This window comes from Lotus japonicus, chromosome 4 (assembly GCF_012489685.1).
Source record: "Lotus japonicus ecotype B-129 chromosome 4, LjGifu_v1.2".
In the NCBI taxonomy this organism is placed as follows: Eukaryota; Viridiplantae; Streptophyta; class Magnoliopsida; order Fabales; family Fabaceae; genus Lotus; species Lotus japonicus.
This window is the reverse complement of record NC_080044.1, coordinates 53827556-53842912: the sequence shown is the minus strand read 5'-3', so window position 1 is coordinate 53842912 and position 15357 is coordinate 53827556. Positions and strand designations below refer to the sequence as shown.

Below are 15357 nucleotides of genomic sequence, written 5' to 3'. Positions count from 1 at the left end.
GCATTCGACAGGGAGATCCAATTGCACATTTCCTTTTTTAATAGTAGCAGATGACCTTAATGGGCACTTGAATCTAGAGGTAAGACTTAAGAGGCTCACGAGATATGATTTTGGGAATGCAGATGGTGTGGGGGTGGCTATTCTCCAATTCGTCGATGACACCTTTTTTGTGGGAGAGGCTACAAGACAGAATGCATTCACTTTGAAGAGTATATTGAGGTGCTTTGAGTTAGCATCGGGTTTGAAGGTGAATTTTCAAAAGAGTAAATCGGTGGGGTATGTTGTCGATGATAGCGAACTACAGGTATTGACTACAATCCTAAACTGTAAGTTGATGAGCATTATGTTCTTGCATTTGTGCATTCATATTGAGGGAAATCACCGAAGATTGGAGTTTGGGACTTTATCCTTCGAATCAGGTTGTCTAAATGGAGGAGGAAGACCCTTTCTTACGGGGGTAGAATATGTCTGATTAATAGTACCCTCTCTTCTATTCCCTTATTCTACTTGTCTCTCTTCAAAATTCCTGCATGAGTTTTAAGGGAATGTAATAGAATCCCTTATTCTACTTCCTTTGGGGGGATTGGAAGGCGAACAACAAAAAATTGAATGAGTCAGATGGGATATCGTATGCAAGCCTAAGGACTAGGTTGGACTTCATATTAAGGACTAGGGAGCATTCAATAAAGCCTTACTTGGCAAGTGGAGTTGGAGGTTGATGAAATGGAACCAAAATATCTGGGCTCGGGTGATTGAAGCGAAATACAACATCCAGGATGGTGTAGTAGGAAGGACGTAAACCAAAAATGCCTCTGTGTGGTGGAAATATTCTTAAGATGTGCTATGAAACCCCACGAGGGTGTTGGTTTGACAATGCCTTGACTAGATAGATTGGTGAGGGTAATGAGGTTCTTTTATGGCATGATTTATGGGTTGGGATAGCAACTCTGGAAGTTAAATATCACATGTTATACCAATTGTCAACATGGTGTTAGAGTTATATTAAAGATATAAGGCATTGGGCATTGGATAAGTGGAATTGGTGTCTCAGTTGTAGGAGGGAATTGCGGGAAAGGGAGAGGAAATTTATGGATGACCTATTGAGTGATCTTGATATGATTCCTATTAGGCAGGGTGTCAATGATAATTGGATCTGGTGTGGTAATTCAACTGAAGGTTACTCTATCAGCTCTGCTTATTTCAGGATCAGTGGTTTCGAGAATTCAGACTCTGACCAAGTATTTATAAAACTTTGGCATGTCTTGGCCCCTTCTAATGCTAAGGTGTTTGTGTGGAGAGTTCACTGGGATAGGATCCAAACAAAATCAAGCCTCATCAAAAGGGGTATTGTATTGAGTGGTGATGATGCAAAATGTCCTCTGTGTTTGAATTTTGAGTAATCAGTGGAACATCTCTTCATAACTTGTCAACGTTCGTTTTCCTTGTGGTACTCGTGCTATAACTGGTTGGGAATCGAGACTGTCCAGTCTAACGATAGTAGATGTCATTTCTTGCAACATGTTCATGGAGGTTGGAGCATGAAACAGAAATGAGGTGTGTGAACAATTTGGTTTGCAGTGTTGTGGATGATTTGGATATTGCGTAATAAGATTGTGTTCTGCAATGAGGGTCCAGATTTCTCATGCTACTTGGAACTGGTACAGTGGAGAACCTGAAAGTAGATCAACGCATTAGAGAAGGAATTTATTTGTTCAACCTTTGAATGGATCTTTAACCCCCGTGAGAGTTTGTCTCGACTTAAATGATCATTTGCTTGTGCTAGAGGGGTCGTTCTCATCTCTGTGGGATTATGATGGACATAGTTTGTTCATCGTCCATAAGTTGAAATGATGAATGATATCATGTGCTTACAATTTCCTATTCTGGTCTCACTTTGTTAAGCAATTGATTTTCTGTATTTACATTTATAATCAAAATTCTCTTTGTATTGGGTTCTAGCACCTCTTGTGCTAGCATTTAATACATAATCTCTTAAAAAAAAACAATTAGAAGAGGAAAGGGTTAGCTCTGAGAACGATTTGCAGAGAAGTAGAGAGAAAGACTTCAGTTACTTAGTGAAAGAAATCAAGTAAGAAAGAAACTCCTTTTTATAGGAGAAGAAGGTTGGGGAAAGGGACATTGAGGAGACCGAGAATCTACTTGGGAAAGGTGAGTTTGGTTACATTGATATTATGCATCAATCATTAGAGCATCTCCAATGCTAGTTCTTAATTCTTAGTTCTTAGCACTATTCATGTGGGCCCGTACTGCCACATGTGCTTAAGCAACTCTAAAGCAATTTTGCTCCAACCATGAGTTCTTAGTTCTTAGTTCTTAGTTCTTAGCACTATTCATTTGGTCTCACCAACCATATTATTTATACTTTTTATTTTCATAAAGTAATAAAACAAACTCATAAAGTAATAAAGTAATTTGGATGAAAGAGAAAAAATAATTTTTAATTCTAAGAACTCAAAAAGCAAAACTCCTTATATAAGAACCTAGTTCTTATTTTTAAGAACTAAGAACTCCACGTCATCTCCTCCAATGGTTAAGAACTCATTTCTTAGTTCTTAGCTCAAAAATAAGAACTAAGAACATTGCATTAGAGATGCTCTTATTTATATTAAATTATCTATCAAAGCTATATTCTAGGCACGTGTGTTAGCGCATAGGGACATGTTCTCCATCATTGCATTTAAACGTGTGAAAGTGGAGAAGTGGGAAGGTTATGTAACCACCAAGTGGTTATTGTTTGGTTTGAATTTCAAATTATTTCCTATAATATTTATTTATTTGGGAATAAGAGGAAAATATCATGCCTCTCCAGTTTATGATTTATCGAAGCATAATATTTCGAGTGGCATTTGTTAGCTTGAAATCTTAAGTATTTTTTTTTTTCGACTAACGTAGTTATTGGAAGTTTTGAGTTGATCGAAAGTTCAGTTTTTAGTTTTAGGAGAAAATGAGTCAAGTGTTTGAAGATATTTCAACTTAAGATTGCGACGGTTGAAATTTGAAGATATTTCGACTGAGAGTCTACTTGGGAAAAATGAGTTTGGTTACATTGTGATTGTACATCAATCATTATTTATATTAAATTCTCCATTAAAGCTATATTCTAGGCACGTGTGTCAGCGCATAGGGACATGTTCTCCATCATTGCATTTAAATGTGTGAAAATGGAGAAGTGGGAAGGTTATGTAATCGCCAAGACGCCAAGTGGTTATTGGTTGGTTTGAATTTCAAATTAATTCCTAAAAAATTTATTTATTTGGGAATAAGAGGAAAATATCATGCCTCTCCAGTTTATGATTTGTCGAAGCATAGTATTTTGAGGGGCATCTGTTAGCTTGGAATTTTAAATTTTTTTTAACTAACGTAGTTATTGGAAGTTTTGAGTTGATCGAAAGTTCAGTTTTTTGTTTTAAGAGAAAATCAGTCAAGAGTTTGAAGATATTTCAACTTAAGATTGCGACGGTTGGAATTTTAAGATATTTCGACTAAGGAGATCGAGAGTCTACTTGGAAAAAGTGAGTTTGGTTACATTGGGATTGTGCATCAATCATTATTTATATTGAATTCTCCATCAAAGCTATATTCTAGGCATGTGTGTCAGCGCATATGGGCATGTTCTCCGTCATTGCATTTAAACGTGTGAAAGTGGGGAAGTGGGAAGGTTATGTAACCTTCAAGGGTTTATTGGTTGGTTTGAATTTCAAATTAATTCCTATAAAATTTATTTATATGGGAATAAGAGGAAAATATCAGGCATCTCCAGTGTTAAGTTCAAACGTCTAATCATATAGTTTGTTATGTTTTGTACGATAACAATTTTAAGGGCATAAGTGGTATACTAAAATTTTCATATTTCAGGAACACTTTCATCTATCGTCTATGCCTAAGACGAGCTGTCTAAGTCTATACGTCTTATACAAAACGATAGATCAAGATCGTCTATCAGAAGAAGATTGTTTGAAGAAAGAAGCACTAGAAACTTAGAGAAGAAGTTTCAAGAGAAGAAGAGCACGTGATCTGTCAAAGCTCAAAGTACAACGTTGTCACAATCAAGTTGTCATATTTGCTCTTCAACCGTCTCCGCAATTTCCTCGGTGAATGGTTGGAAATCCACCACTGTCTCCGCCATTCTTCGTTCGCCCTCTCTCTGATCTCGAACCTGGTTGAGTTTAGCAATCTGAGTCTGTAACTGCTAATTGTGATTGCGGAGGCCATTTAGATCCGCCAAGATCTGTTGCAAAACATCGAGAGAAGTATTGTCCGGGATGACATTACTCCTCTCGCCATTTTCCCCAGATCGAGTAACCATCGTGAAAGCTGGAAACCCAGGAAAAGTTTTTTTCGAGGCCCCACGATGGGCGTCTATGTTCCGGTATAGAACTACCAACAAGCTTCAGAGAGAGAGAGAGAACAAGAGAAATGCAAAGTTTGTGTCGAAAAATGTGACCCTTGTCCCTACCAAACGGGTCTTTTATGTATACTTGAGTTTTGACCCGTTTGGATTAGGGGTGTTAATAACCGAACCAATCCAATATAAACCGAAAAACCGATAAAAAAGACTCAAATCCAATCAAATCAAAAACCGAACGGATCCAAAATCGAGAAAACCGAAAGTTTTTATTGGACTGCCCGTGAGGGTATTACGGAGAGGAACGCTAAGGTTTGGTCCAGACATATATATTCGCATTCAAAGTGAGATTCTCTCTATCGGACATAGCTAAAGCAGGCTAATAAAAAAAAAAGATTCTCTCTATCTAACAATCGCAAAAAAAAAAAAAGACTATATTTTGTGAATGGAAATGAATGAATTAATATAACTTTTTGTTTGTCCTTAGTTGATTAGCCCATACAAAAATGCATGACTCATTCCTAATGTCTCGTTTCATTGCATGGTTGTTATACTTTATCGCTCGCACCTACTTAACATCAACGCTATCATATCTTCAAATTTCCATTTTGTTTCACACCTCAACAATCTAACTAACTAATCAATCAACCACCATTCTCACCGGTGATCCATAACCGTAAAACTAACTTCGCCGCCGCACTCACCACCGTTCACCGCCATGGATCCCAACCCAGGAACCTTCCCCATTCTCTCCTACGTCATGTCCCGCCTCCCTTCCTTCAGCCCCAGCACCACCACCACCACCACTTCCACTTCCAATTCCCAATCCGACGTCGAACAACCGCTATCACCACCCTCAGACCCTTCGTCCTCTTCCTCAATCATCGGCCAAATGCCGAATCTGACAGACCCGAAGCTTCTGGCGGCAATGACCCGCGCAATCTCCGACGTCTCGCAGGCCAGAGCCGTCCTGAAACTGATCGGCGAGCGGCCAACCCACGAGGAGGTCGACGACTCCAGGGCCAAACTGGCGGACCTCGACGCCCATCTTTCCCGCCAGATGGAAGAGATCGTCGGCCTCCCCAAGCCGCCCGAGGTAAACGACGACCAATGGCGGGTTCACCTCGCCGAGAGGGAGACGCAGTGCAGGGATTCCGTGGAGAAGGATAGGCGCGTGTTCAAGTCGCTGTTGCAGCTGGAGGAGATGCATGACGCTTACGCGAAGCTTCTCAAGGACGCGGAAAAGCGGCTTGTGAAGATTTACGAGGGCGGCGAGGATGAGAACGACGGCGACAATGATGGTGGCGCTGCGGCGGTGGCTGTGGAAGAGGAACAGGTTGCGGGGATGCTGCAGGAGGCTTGTGGGAAAGGGGTGGAGCATGTGGATCTTTCCGGGCAGCACCTGAGGAAGCTTCCTGAAGCATTTGGCCGCATTATCCCTTCCTTGGTGGTGCTCAATCTCTCCACCAATCAGCTTTCGGTAACCTGATCACTCTACCTGCATTTGATGCGTATGATTAGTTTTTGATTGATTCTATTCATGGTAGATTAATTAAGATTAATTGGTTCTTTTGTTGATTGATTGCGTGTTTGAAAATCCTTCTACAATGGATTCTGAAATCAAAATCAATTTTGGTGAGGAGCTACAGTGATTAGCTTCTCTATGCCAGAATTGATTCTGATGAAGGAAAAACTGATCTAAACATGTTGTTATAAGCTTGATTGATAAGAGATTTATTGGGAATTGTTTTTATGTGATTTATTTGTTTATACATATGAGATCAATTCATTGCTGAATATATAATAGGTGATTCCTGACTCAATAAGTGGATTGCAAAATCTTGAGGAGCTTAATGTGTCTACAAATGTTTTGGAATCACTGCCAGATTCAATTGGCTTGTTACAGAAGTTGAAAATCCTCAATGTCTCTGGAAATAAGCTGAGTGCCCTTCCTGATTCAATCAGTCAGTGCAGGTATGTGCCTGGAAAACTCTTCTATAGAAGAATTCTTAAGAGCAGCACTTTCTATTATTGTCAGTGCTTGTCAATTTGGGGAAAAACTGTGGTTTGACATCCTTATAGAATACTAACATTAGGATTAGTTTAAAGAAGATGGTTAACTTTGTAACTACATCAGAATAGGGAGTCTCATACATGTCTGTTTTGAAACTCAGACTTAAGATTAGTGAAACTATGTAAGTGGGAAAAAATTGTACAATTGCATAACCAGATGAGCAAAGCTGTTTGTGTTTAAAATTTGTTGAGTCTCAACAAAATTCATAGATATCTACATCATTTAAGAATAATTTAATCCTACATCTTGCAAAATATACCTTGAAGGTGTCCAAATATTTGAAATAATATCTTACTGACCATTTCAAACTTATTTTATTTCTGCACATACATCCAAGCTATGAATGATTAAAATATAATTGATGGAACCACCCATGTATTAAATGATCAGGTCTTTGGTGGAGCTAGATGCTAGCTTTAACAGTCTGCAATATTTGCCAACAAACATTGGATTTGAGTTACAGAGTTTAAAGAAGCTCTTGATTCAGCTAAACAAGATACGATCCCTTCCCTCATCTATTTGTGAGATGAAGTCCCTCCGCTATCTGGATGCTCACTTCAATGAGCTACATGGGCTTCCTAATGCCATTGGGAAATTGAGTCATCTTGAAGTTCTTAACCTGAGCAGCAACTTCAGTGATCTTCAAGAACTTCCAGAAACATTTGGTGATCTGAGTAGCCTCAGGGAATTGGATCTCAGCAACAATCAAATTCATGCACTTCCTGATACATTTGGCCGCCTTGATAATTTGACCAAGCTGAACTTGGAGCAGAACCCTCTTGAAGTGCCACCTATGGAGATTGTAAATCATGGTGTCCAAGCCATAAAGTCATTCATGGCCAAGAGGTGGATTGAAATATTGGCAGAGGAAGATAGGAAACACACACAGGAATTTCCAGAAGAAGGGCAGAATGGGTGGCTAACTCGAAGTACCTCCTGGTTAAAGAATGTTTCTGTAAATGTAACTGAGTATCTCGAAACTACCGTTATGTCCCCCAAAGCTCCCAGAACTCCCAGAGATGCTTATCTTAATCAGCAGCTATGAGCCTATGAAGTGGTGATCCATAAAATATTGCGGATTGTGTTGACTCAAAAGATCAGCAACATGGACCATCTGCAACTATTTTCTCTGCAGCTCCCTGCCGCAAATTCTAAGTCATTGATTCTTAGATAGTATCTGGCCCTGCCTCTCCTTTTTTGCTACTTGTTACTGCATATTACCTAACAGATTCTACCTAAAGGAGGGTCGGAGGTAACACAATTTCATTTTTGCTAATAAGTGTGGCAGTTATGTTTACAGGTGATAGGTAAATGAGACAAGATTTAATTACTATTTGTTTTTACTAATTGTTTCCTTCTACCATCGGGTTGTTGTATACAATTTAATTCAAAGTAAGAACTAAGATAGGGATGGCAATGGGTCCAATACCCATTGGGTACCCGCAAAAAATACCCACAATGGGTAGGGTAAAAACCCGTTAGATGGGTATGGGGTTGGGTATGGATAAATACCCGTAAAAATAAATGGGTACGGGTGCGGGTATGGGCACTATAGTACCCAACCCGCCTCATACCCGCACACATATTATACATATACATACACATAATTAGTAGTATATTTTAATAAACTTAAAGTATAACTTTCTAACTTCTTTTAAAAAATATGTAAGTGAAGTCTTAATATTATATATACAGTTCATAATTATTCTCACTTATTTTTAAAATAAATTATTAACCGACAACTTTAGGAGTTTATTAATAATCTAAATTTATAAATTTAAAGCTTCAACTCTCGCTTATTTTTTTAGATAAAATTTATACCTATTCCAATGATTTTACTTCTTAAACATTCGGATGATCGTTTGTATTTTTAATTTATGCTTTTTATTTTATAATAAAATTTATATTTTGATTTTTTAATGAAGAAAGTTAAATTTTCGCTAGCTAAATTGTGGGTAACGGGTACGGGTACGGGCATATAGGTACCCACATGGTACGGAGACGGGCATTCGGGTTGCTACCCACGCGGGCATGGGGACGGGTACGAGTACTTTTTGAAAACGTGGGTATGGGGATGGGTACTTTAGTACCCTACCCGAACTCTACCCATTGCCATTCTTAGTTATTAAGAAGATAAGATGATAACAATGTTTCAGAATTGTGTCCTTCAAAGTAAGAAAATAAGATGATAACAATGTATCAAAATCAGTATTATTGAATGAATGAATTTTACACGGGGAACATACATTTATAGCTAGGTGTAAGAAGCCTCTTATGTTAACTTCAGTGGCGGATCCACCACCAGGCTTGGTGGGTCCATTGCCCTAGCTCAAACAAAAAAAAAAAGAAAATATTTCTTTGGATCACGTAAGTTTTTGGGCCAAAAAAAAAGAAAAAAGACAAAATTTACTAGGTAAGACAAAATTTGGGGACTCAATAATAAATTTGCCCCAGCTTCCCAGATTTTCTGGTTCCGCCACCGGTTAACTTCACTAACAAACTACTCCAACCGCTTATAACTAAACAATTCAATAACTAACATTTAACAACTGTTGACTGCATCATTATGCTGGACAAGGGGGATAACTGTCAACCATTCTCAGCTTGGAGAACAAGGTTTTAAATGGGAGCCTTGTGAAGATTTTAAATTTAACTGTTGGTAATGGCGAATTTTTTGATCATGTATAAGTTTTCGGTAAGTGTATAATTCGCTTATTAGTATTTTTCTGTAGATTTGATTTTAGGTTATTGAAATTGATTTAGTTTTCGTTAAAACCATCATTAATTTATTGACGAGTAGTTGTCGGTGAATGTGAATTCGCAACCTCGGTTTTGGGCGGTATTTCACATTACCGACTGCTCCAACTGTCGGTAACATGGCATCATATTACTGACATGTCTTTGTTTTGGCTTACTGACAAACAAAGTCGTCGCGAAAATGCAATTACTCCAACAAAAAATTCCCTCTCTTTGATTTGTTATTGTTGTATTGAGAGCTATTGTTGCGATAGTTGGACGGGTAGTGGCGCGGACTAGATGAAGTGCACGTGGTTCGAGCATAGTTGGTTGTGGTAATTAGACTGAGTGTGGGTGCCTCTACACACTTGAGATAGTCTTCATGAGAGAGAAACAAGTCATGAAGTTCTCCAAAGGAGAGGGGTTCTCCCGAGCACAGATTGGAGCATCGATCTCCTTGTACGCTGCATCCAACCCAGCCAGGACATATAATGTGATGTCATCATCTTACATGTGCTAGTCAATTACAACCAACTCATCTTTCTTGGCCTTGATGAGTTGTAAGAAAGCACCAATAGATTGGGTGTTGAGGGTTGCGAGTGCAAGATCCTCCTTCAGCTGCATAACACACATTTGAGGCTTTTTGGACACAAATGCAATTTGATCGATCATACCTTGTGTGAGGTTTCAGCCAAGGCCATCATGAGCATAGCTTCGACGGAGAGAAAGCCAAGAAGAATCAAGATTGTCAAGAGCTTCCATGTCTAAAGACCTAAATCAATATCACGGTCGCTCCCCTCTCAAGACCACCCTACGCTAACCACATGATCATAGCAACATACTCATTGCCATCAATGCCCACCAACGAATTCCCCTAGCCCTCTAAGTTACAAATTCCCCTCACCTTTTTGTTTCCCTCTTTAATGGTTTCAATATGCTCTGAGCTATGAACGGAATAGAATTTTGAATTGTATAATTGATATTTTCTATTAATAAAAGTATATATATTTATAGTAGGATTAGCAAATTATTTCCTTAATTAGATTGCACTATTTTAGCTAATAAATAATAAATTACAAAAATATAATCTGTAACTATTAATGAGATTGATGTCGGAAAAAAACTATTAATGAGATATATGATGATACTAAGTGAGATTTGATGCAAATATGTTTCCCGATTTAAAAAGCATTTGATGTAATAAAATTTCCAATTTAATGTTATCAAATCAAATCTTCTTGACCGTCAAAAAAGAAAAATCAAATCTTCTTAAATTTCCTAACAATTCCACAAATTTCTCTCCCTTCCTCAGAGTTTCTTCCATCAAAGATCATGTAATTAACGCGGTTATATACTCCAGATGTTGGACTGCAAGAATCTCAAATTGTAGCAGAAAGATACAATACTAATATTCGATTGGGACCGGAGACCGCATTATACGTTTTATTACCTTTTCCAGCCCTTCATTATAGACACCAATCTTGAGCCGTAGACATCAACACCAATCTTGATCACTCCATGTGCTAGCTGCTGCACATGCCTGCCACCATATAATATACTCCACCACTCACGATATATTAAAAGTATAAGATAGTTGGTAGCATTCTTTCATATATAATCACCAATTTGGTATCATTATTAGTAGTGTCTTCCTCGGCTTCAAAGTTCAAAGTATGAAGAACAAGATTGCCATTATTACAACGTTGTTGGTCGCCGCCTTTGCTGTCCCCTGTTTTGTCTCTCTGTTATCTGATTGGAAAGTTGAAGGGTTGTTCTATTTGGCGGCGGCGGTGCTAATACCTCTTCTTTGCGTGGCCGGCATGATCTTGGCTTTCCGGGCCACCATGGTGACATGGGTCACGGTGTTGGTGCTTCTGGCGTTCGCAGGGAACCGTCGCAAGGTTTTGGTTCAGCGAGGTTGGGGAATTACCATTGATGTGGCATGGTACTTGGCTAGCGTTGTGTTCAGATCACATAAGAGTCTCTTTGCCCTCGCTTGTGCCACCGTCTTCAGCTTTTTGGCGACCTATCGATGAATGAAGTAAGGAGAATGCTTGATTTTACGAAGCAATTGTTCATAGGAAGCAAAACAAAGTGATTTGACTTGTTAATCATCTCTGAAAATTTAGCAATTTCACAACAATTTTTGTATATTTACACTCTTTTTTCGTTAAATTGCTCTTACAATTTCGACTCAGATGTGATAAATGTTTAAAGTAGTGTAGGTCCTTATTAACCACAATTTTCACTTTTTATCATCCTCAATTTTTTCTATTATCTAACAATATCGTATCTTTCCATTCTTTGTCTTCTATTCCTATTTCTAAATATAGAGATAAAATAGGCGTGATTTTCTTCCCCTCCATTTCACAATGTATCATGCAAAAGGTAAATGAATCACTAAAACCATATTTGGTAAGACATTTCAACTAACTAAAAGCTAAAGGTTATTTGATTAGTTTAAAAGTTTATTTAGGTAATGTTTAACCCGATTTATTTTTGACTTTTAAGTTACTTTTAAAAAAAGTTAGGTCAAACACACTTGATTAGGGGTGGCAAAATGGGCTAGGCCCGCTGGGCCAGCCCGTTTGGCCCACCTTTTTTGACGGGTTGGGTTGGGATTTTGAACCCAAATTTAAAAGTAGGTCAACCCAATTCAACCCGTATTTTGGCGGGTTAATGACGAGTTGGGTTGGGTTAGCCCGCCAACCCATTTTTCACTTTTTTTTTTTAATTTTTGATTTTTTTTTCTATTTTTATTCTTTAAGTAGATTATTGTAACGTGCACATGGATTTAACATAATATGATAAACCTAAACTAAAAAAAAAACTATTTTGAAAACTAGTCAATGACCTTCTATGGATTCACCTATATAAGTTGCAGCTCTTATTCGTAGGTTATATTTTGTCTAAAACTTTCATGCCTACACGACATTATATTTTATAATTGTTGGTCGACTATTATTAGCTAAAGTAAACTCTTGTTGATGATTGTAAAACACATTTAGTGATGTTAAGTAATATTAAATGAGTGTGTATCAAAGAAAAATGACATTTATCAATGATTTGATGAAGGTTATTGAAACTTACACTTGATAGTTGCTAGTGAGGTTATAGTTTTACAACTTTTAATAACCATACATGATAAATATTTTTTTGGTATTGCTATTGGTGAGACTTTCTAGTTGAACTCATAACATTTAAAGATAAAGAACAAGTATAATTCTACTTTTTTCATGTGTCAACATATAAAATGTGAAAGATTGCTTAAAATTTCTCATTGCACATCTTTTTTTATTTCACCAAATTTTCTAAGTGGGCTAGCCCGCCAACCCGTTTTCCTGCCAAAATATGGGTTGGGTTGAGACTTTGAACCCAAATACCAAAAGTGGGCTAGCCCAACCCAACCCGCATTTCGGCGGGTTAGTGGCGGGTTGGGCCCAGCCCGGCCCGCCAACCCATATTGCCACCCCTACACTTGATAATAAGCTCTTTTATAGAGAAAATAAAAAAAAGATTTTTTGATATAAAATTAAATGAGGGAGTTTTTTCAAATAAGTTGTAGAAACATCACATCTACCACTACCACAACCACAACCACCACTTCTACCATCACCTCCACCACAACCGTCCGCCACCACCATTGTTGTCACTATCACGACCACCACCACCATTGCAACCACCTTCATTACCACCACCACCATCACATCCATTACTACTGCCACCCTCGACCTCCACCACCACCACCTCTACCATCACCTCCACCACAATCGTTCACCACCACCACAATTGTTCACCATCACCATCGTTGCCACCTCCACGACCATCGTCATCACAACCGCCACCACCTCCATTGCCACCACCACCTCCACCACCATCACCCCCATTGTTCTTCCACCCTCCACCACCATCAGCACATCTACCATCACCATCTCTACCATCACCTCCACCACAATTGTTCACCACCACAATCGTTGCCGCCACTACCACCTTCCACCACCGCCACCACTTCATTACCACCACCACCACCACCTCCCCGCTACCGCCACCTTCCACCACCACCACCATCTCTACCATCACCTCCACCACAATTGTTCACCACAACCATTGTTACCGCCACGACTACCATCACCACCACCGCCACCCCCTCCATTGTCACCAACACCACCACTTTCATTGCAACAACCACCATCACCTCCATTGCTACCACCACCCTCCACCTTCCACCACCACCTCTACCATCAACCTCCACCACAACTTTCACTGCTACCATCGTTGCTATCCGCCACGACCAACGCCACCGCCACCACTGTCGCCTCCGGAACCACCACCACTGTTATTGTTGTCAACTCTTCCTTCATACCCCCACTAACATCACCTCTACAGCACAACCACTGCCATCATCCCCACCACCGTCACCGCAACCACTACCAATAGGTATAACCGACCTCCAACACCAATGCTAGCTGACCCTCTATCATCATGTGCTTCAACCGCCCAATGTTGTGAATTTACTAACTAACATATAGCTTTTAAATTAGAAGTATCTTTTAAGTTAAAAAAATAAAAATAAAAGCTGACAAACAAATTTTACTTTTTTCTAAAAGCTCTTATGTTTCACTTTTAATTTAAAGTAACTTTAAGACAAAAAAAAAAGTCGGACCAAACACTACTAGAGCGTTGGCAATAGAGCTTATTTTAGTAGCTTGTAGTTTTTTTTTATAAGCTACTTGAGGTAATTTTTAGGATTAAATGTGTTTTTGTTCCTTAAAATATAGCTAATGTTGATTTTAGTCATTCAAAAAATATTTCTTAGTTTTTAATCCCTTCAAATATACATTTTATCTTTGTTAGGCATTGTTGTTAAATTTTGCTTACGGAGACTCACAAAATGATGACTCGCTCTTCTTACTTTGTGTTTTTATCTGAATTGACACTGTGAGACTTACTCATTTACACAACTCAATTATTGTTGTTAAGTAGTTTTTCTTACGTTCCTCATGTGTGCAAAGTCTAAGTGGCATTAAATCGTGTTAATGAGTTAGTCAAACTGTGTCAAATCAGGTAAATAAAACACCAAGAAATGTGAGTTATCATTATGTGATTCTTCGTAAGTAAGACTTTGTCAAGGACTAAAGCATGTAACAATGTATATTTCTAAGGATTAAAAACTATGAAATATTTTTCCAGGGATTAAAATTGTTTATTATATATCCAAGGACCAAAAACATGTTTAAGCTTTGAATTTATTCTCTATCCTTATCATTTTACTAAGATTTCATTGGCCTTTTATATTTTAAAAATTACCAAACAATAAATATGATATTCGTCTCTTATGAAATTGTCAACGCTGCACTTGTCTTAAATATTTAATTAGTTTAGGTAAATATAAATTTATTTATTAATTAAAATATAATGTTATCTTATTAATGTAATAAAGATGATATTATATTTTTTAAGTTAAAAATATTTAAAATTATAATCATTTAAAAATGAATTGATATTAATGTGTAAGGAAAGTGTTTTTTAATCTAAATATATTTTTTAGTATTTCATCGCTAATTTTGTCAATTAGGCTTTTTCAATCAACTAACATTTCCACATTCAACTATCTGCTATTAACTAAATAATAAATTTTCAACTAACTTAGCAGCTAGACGTGCCAAATATAGCCTAAGAAGCGCGTACATATTCTTGCAATTTTTAAGATTGTTGAGTAATAAGTAAAAGATTACCAACATGGTAGCTAGGAACACCATCAATCAAAACTTTCAACTCATTAGCATGAATGATGGGAAAAGATGTATATATCTCTTCTATCCCACTGTTTTACATGTCTGTGTTCAAAATGCCGGTGGGGGTTCCGAAGGAATGCAGGAAAATAGTGAGGAACTTTCTTTGGGGAAGCCAAGATGGCGGCCGGAAGGTGGCGTGGGTTAAGTGGGATGTTATTTGCAAGGCTAAAGAGGATGGAGGTCTAGGGGTGAAGGATTGGGGGAGATTCAATACTGCACTTTTGGGAAAATGGAGGTGGAAACTTCTCCATGATTCCCATAGTCTTTGGGCCAGAGCCATAAGAGCCAAGTATGATTTACCTGGGAGAGGTGGTCATGCGGTGATTCTGAGGAAGGCTTCTTCGTGGTGGAAGGACATTCTGAAAGTATGCTTCAGTAATGGGGAG

The 15357-nt window shown here is 38.2% G+C and overlaps 1 protein-coding gene across 1 annotated transcript; it reads left to right on the top strand.

Moving 5' to 3' along the window:
• The first annotated feature begins 4902 nt into the window (after positions 1-4902).
• On the top strand, positions 4903-7787 carry LOC130715106 (plant intracellular Ras-group-related LRR protein 9-like). The gene is made up of 3 exons (XM_057565149.1): positions 4903-5846; positions 6174-6340; positions 6831-7787. Exons 1-3 carry the CDS (start codon positions 5085-5087, stop codon positions 7483-7485), a joined length of 1584 nt encoding a protein of 527 aa, XP_057421132.1. The 5' UTR covers positions 4903-5084; the 3' UTR covers positions 7486-7787.
• The last annotated feature ends 7570 nt before the right edge of the window (positions 7788-15357 follow it).

Excerpts from the sequence above, each read along its gene's own strand:
- LOC130715106 (XM_057565149.1), top strand. The coding sequence starts at position 5,085 with ATGGATCCCAACCCAGGAACCTTCCCCATTCTCTCCTACGTCATGTCC. Across the intron at positions 5,847-6,173 it reads TCTCCACCAATCAGCTTTCG|GTGATTCCTGACTCAATAAG; the intron begins GTAACCTGATCA and ends AATATATAATAG. Across the intron at positions 6,341-6,830 it reads GATTCAATCAGTCAGTGCAG|GTCTTTGGTGGAGCTAGATG; the intron begins GTATGTGCCTGG and ends TTAAATGATCAG.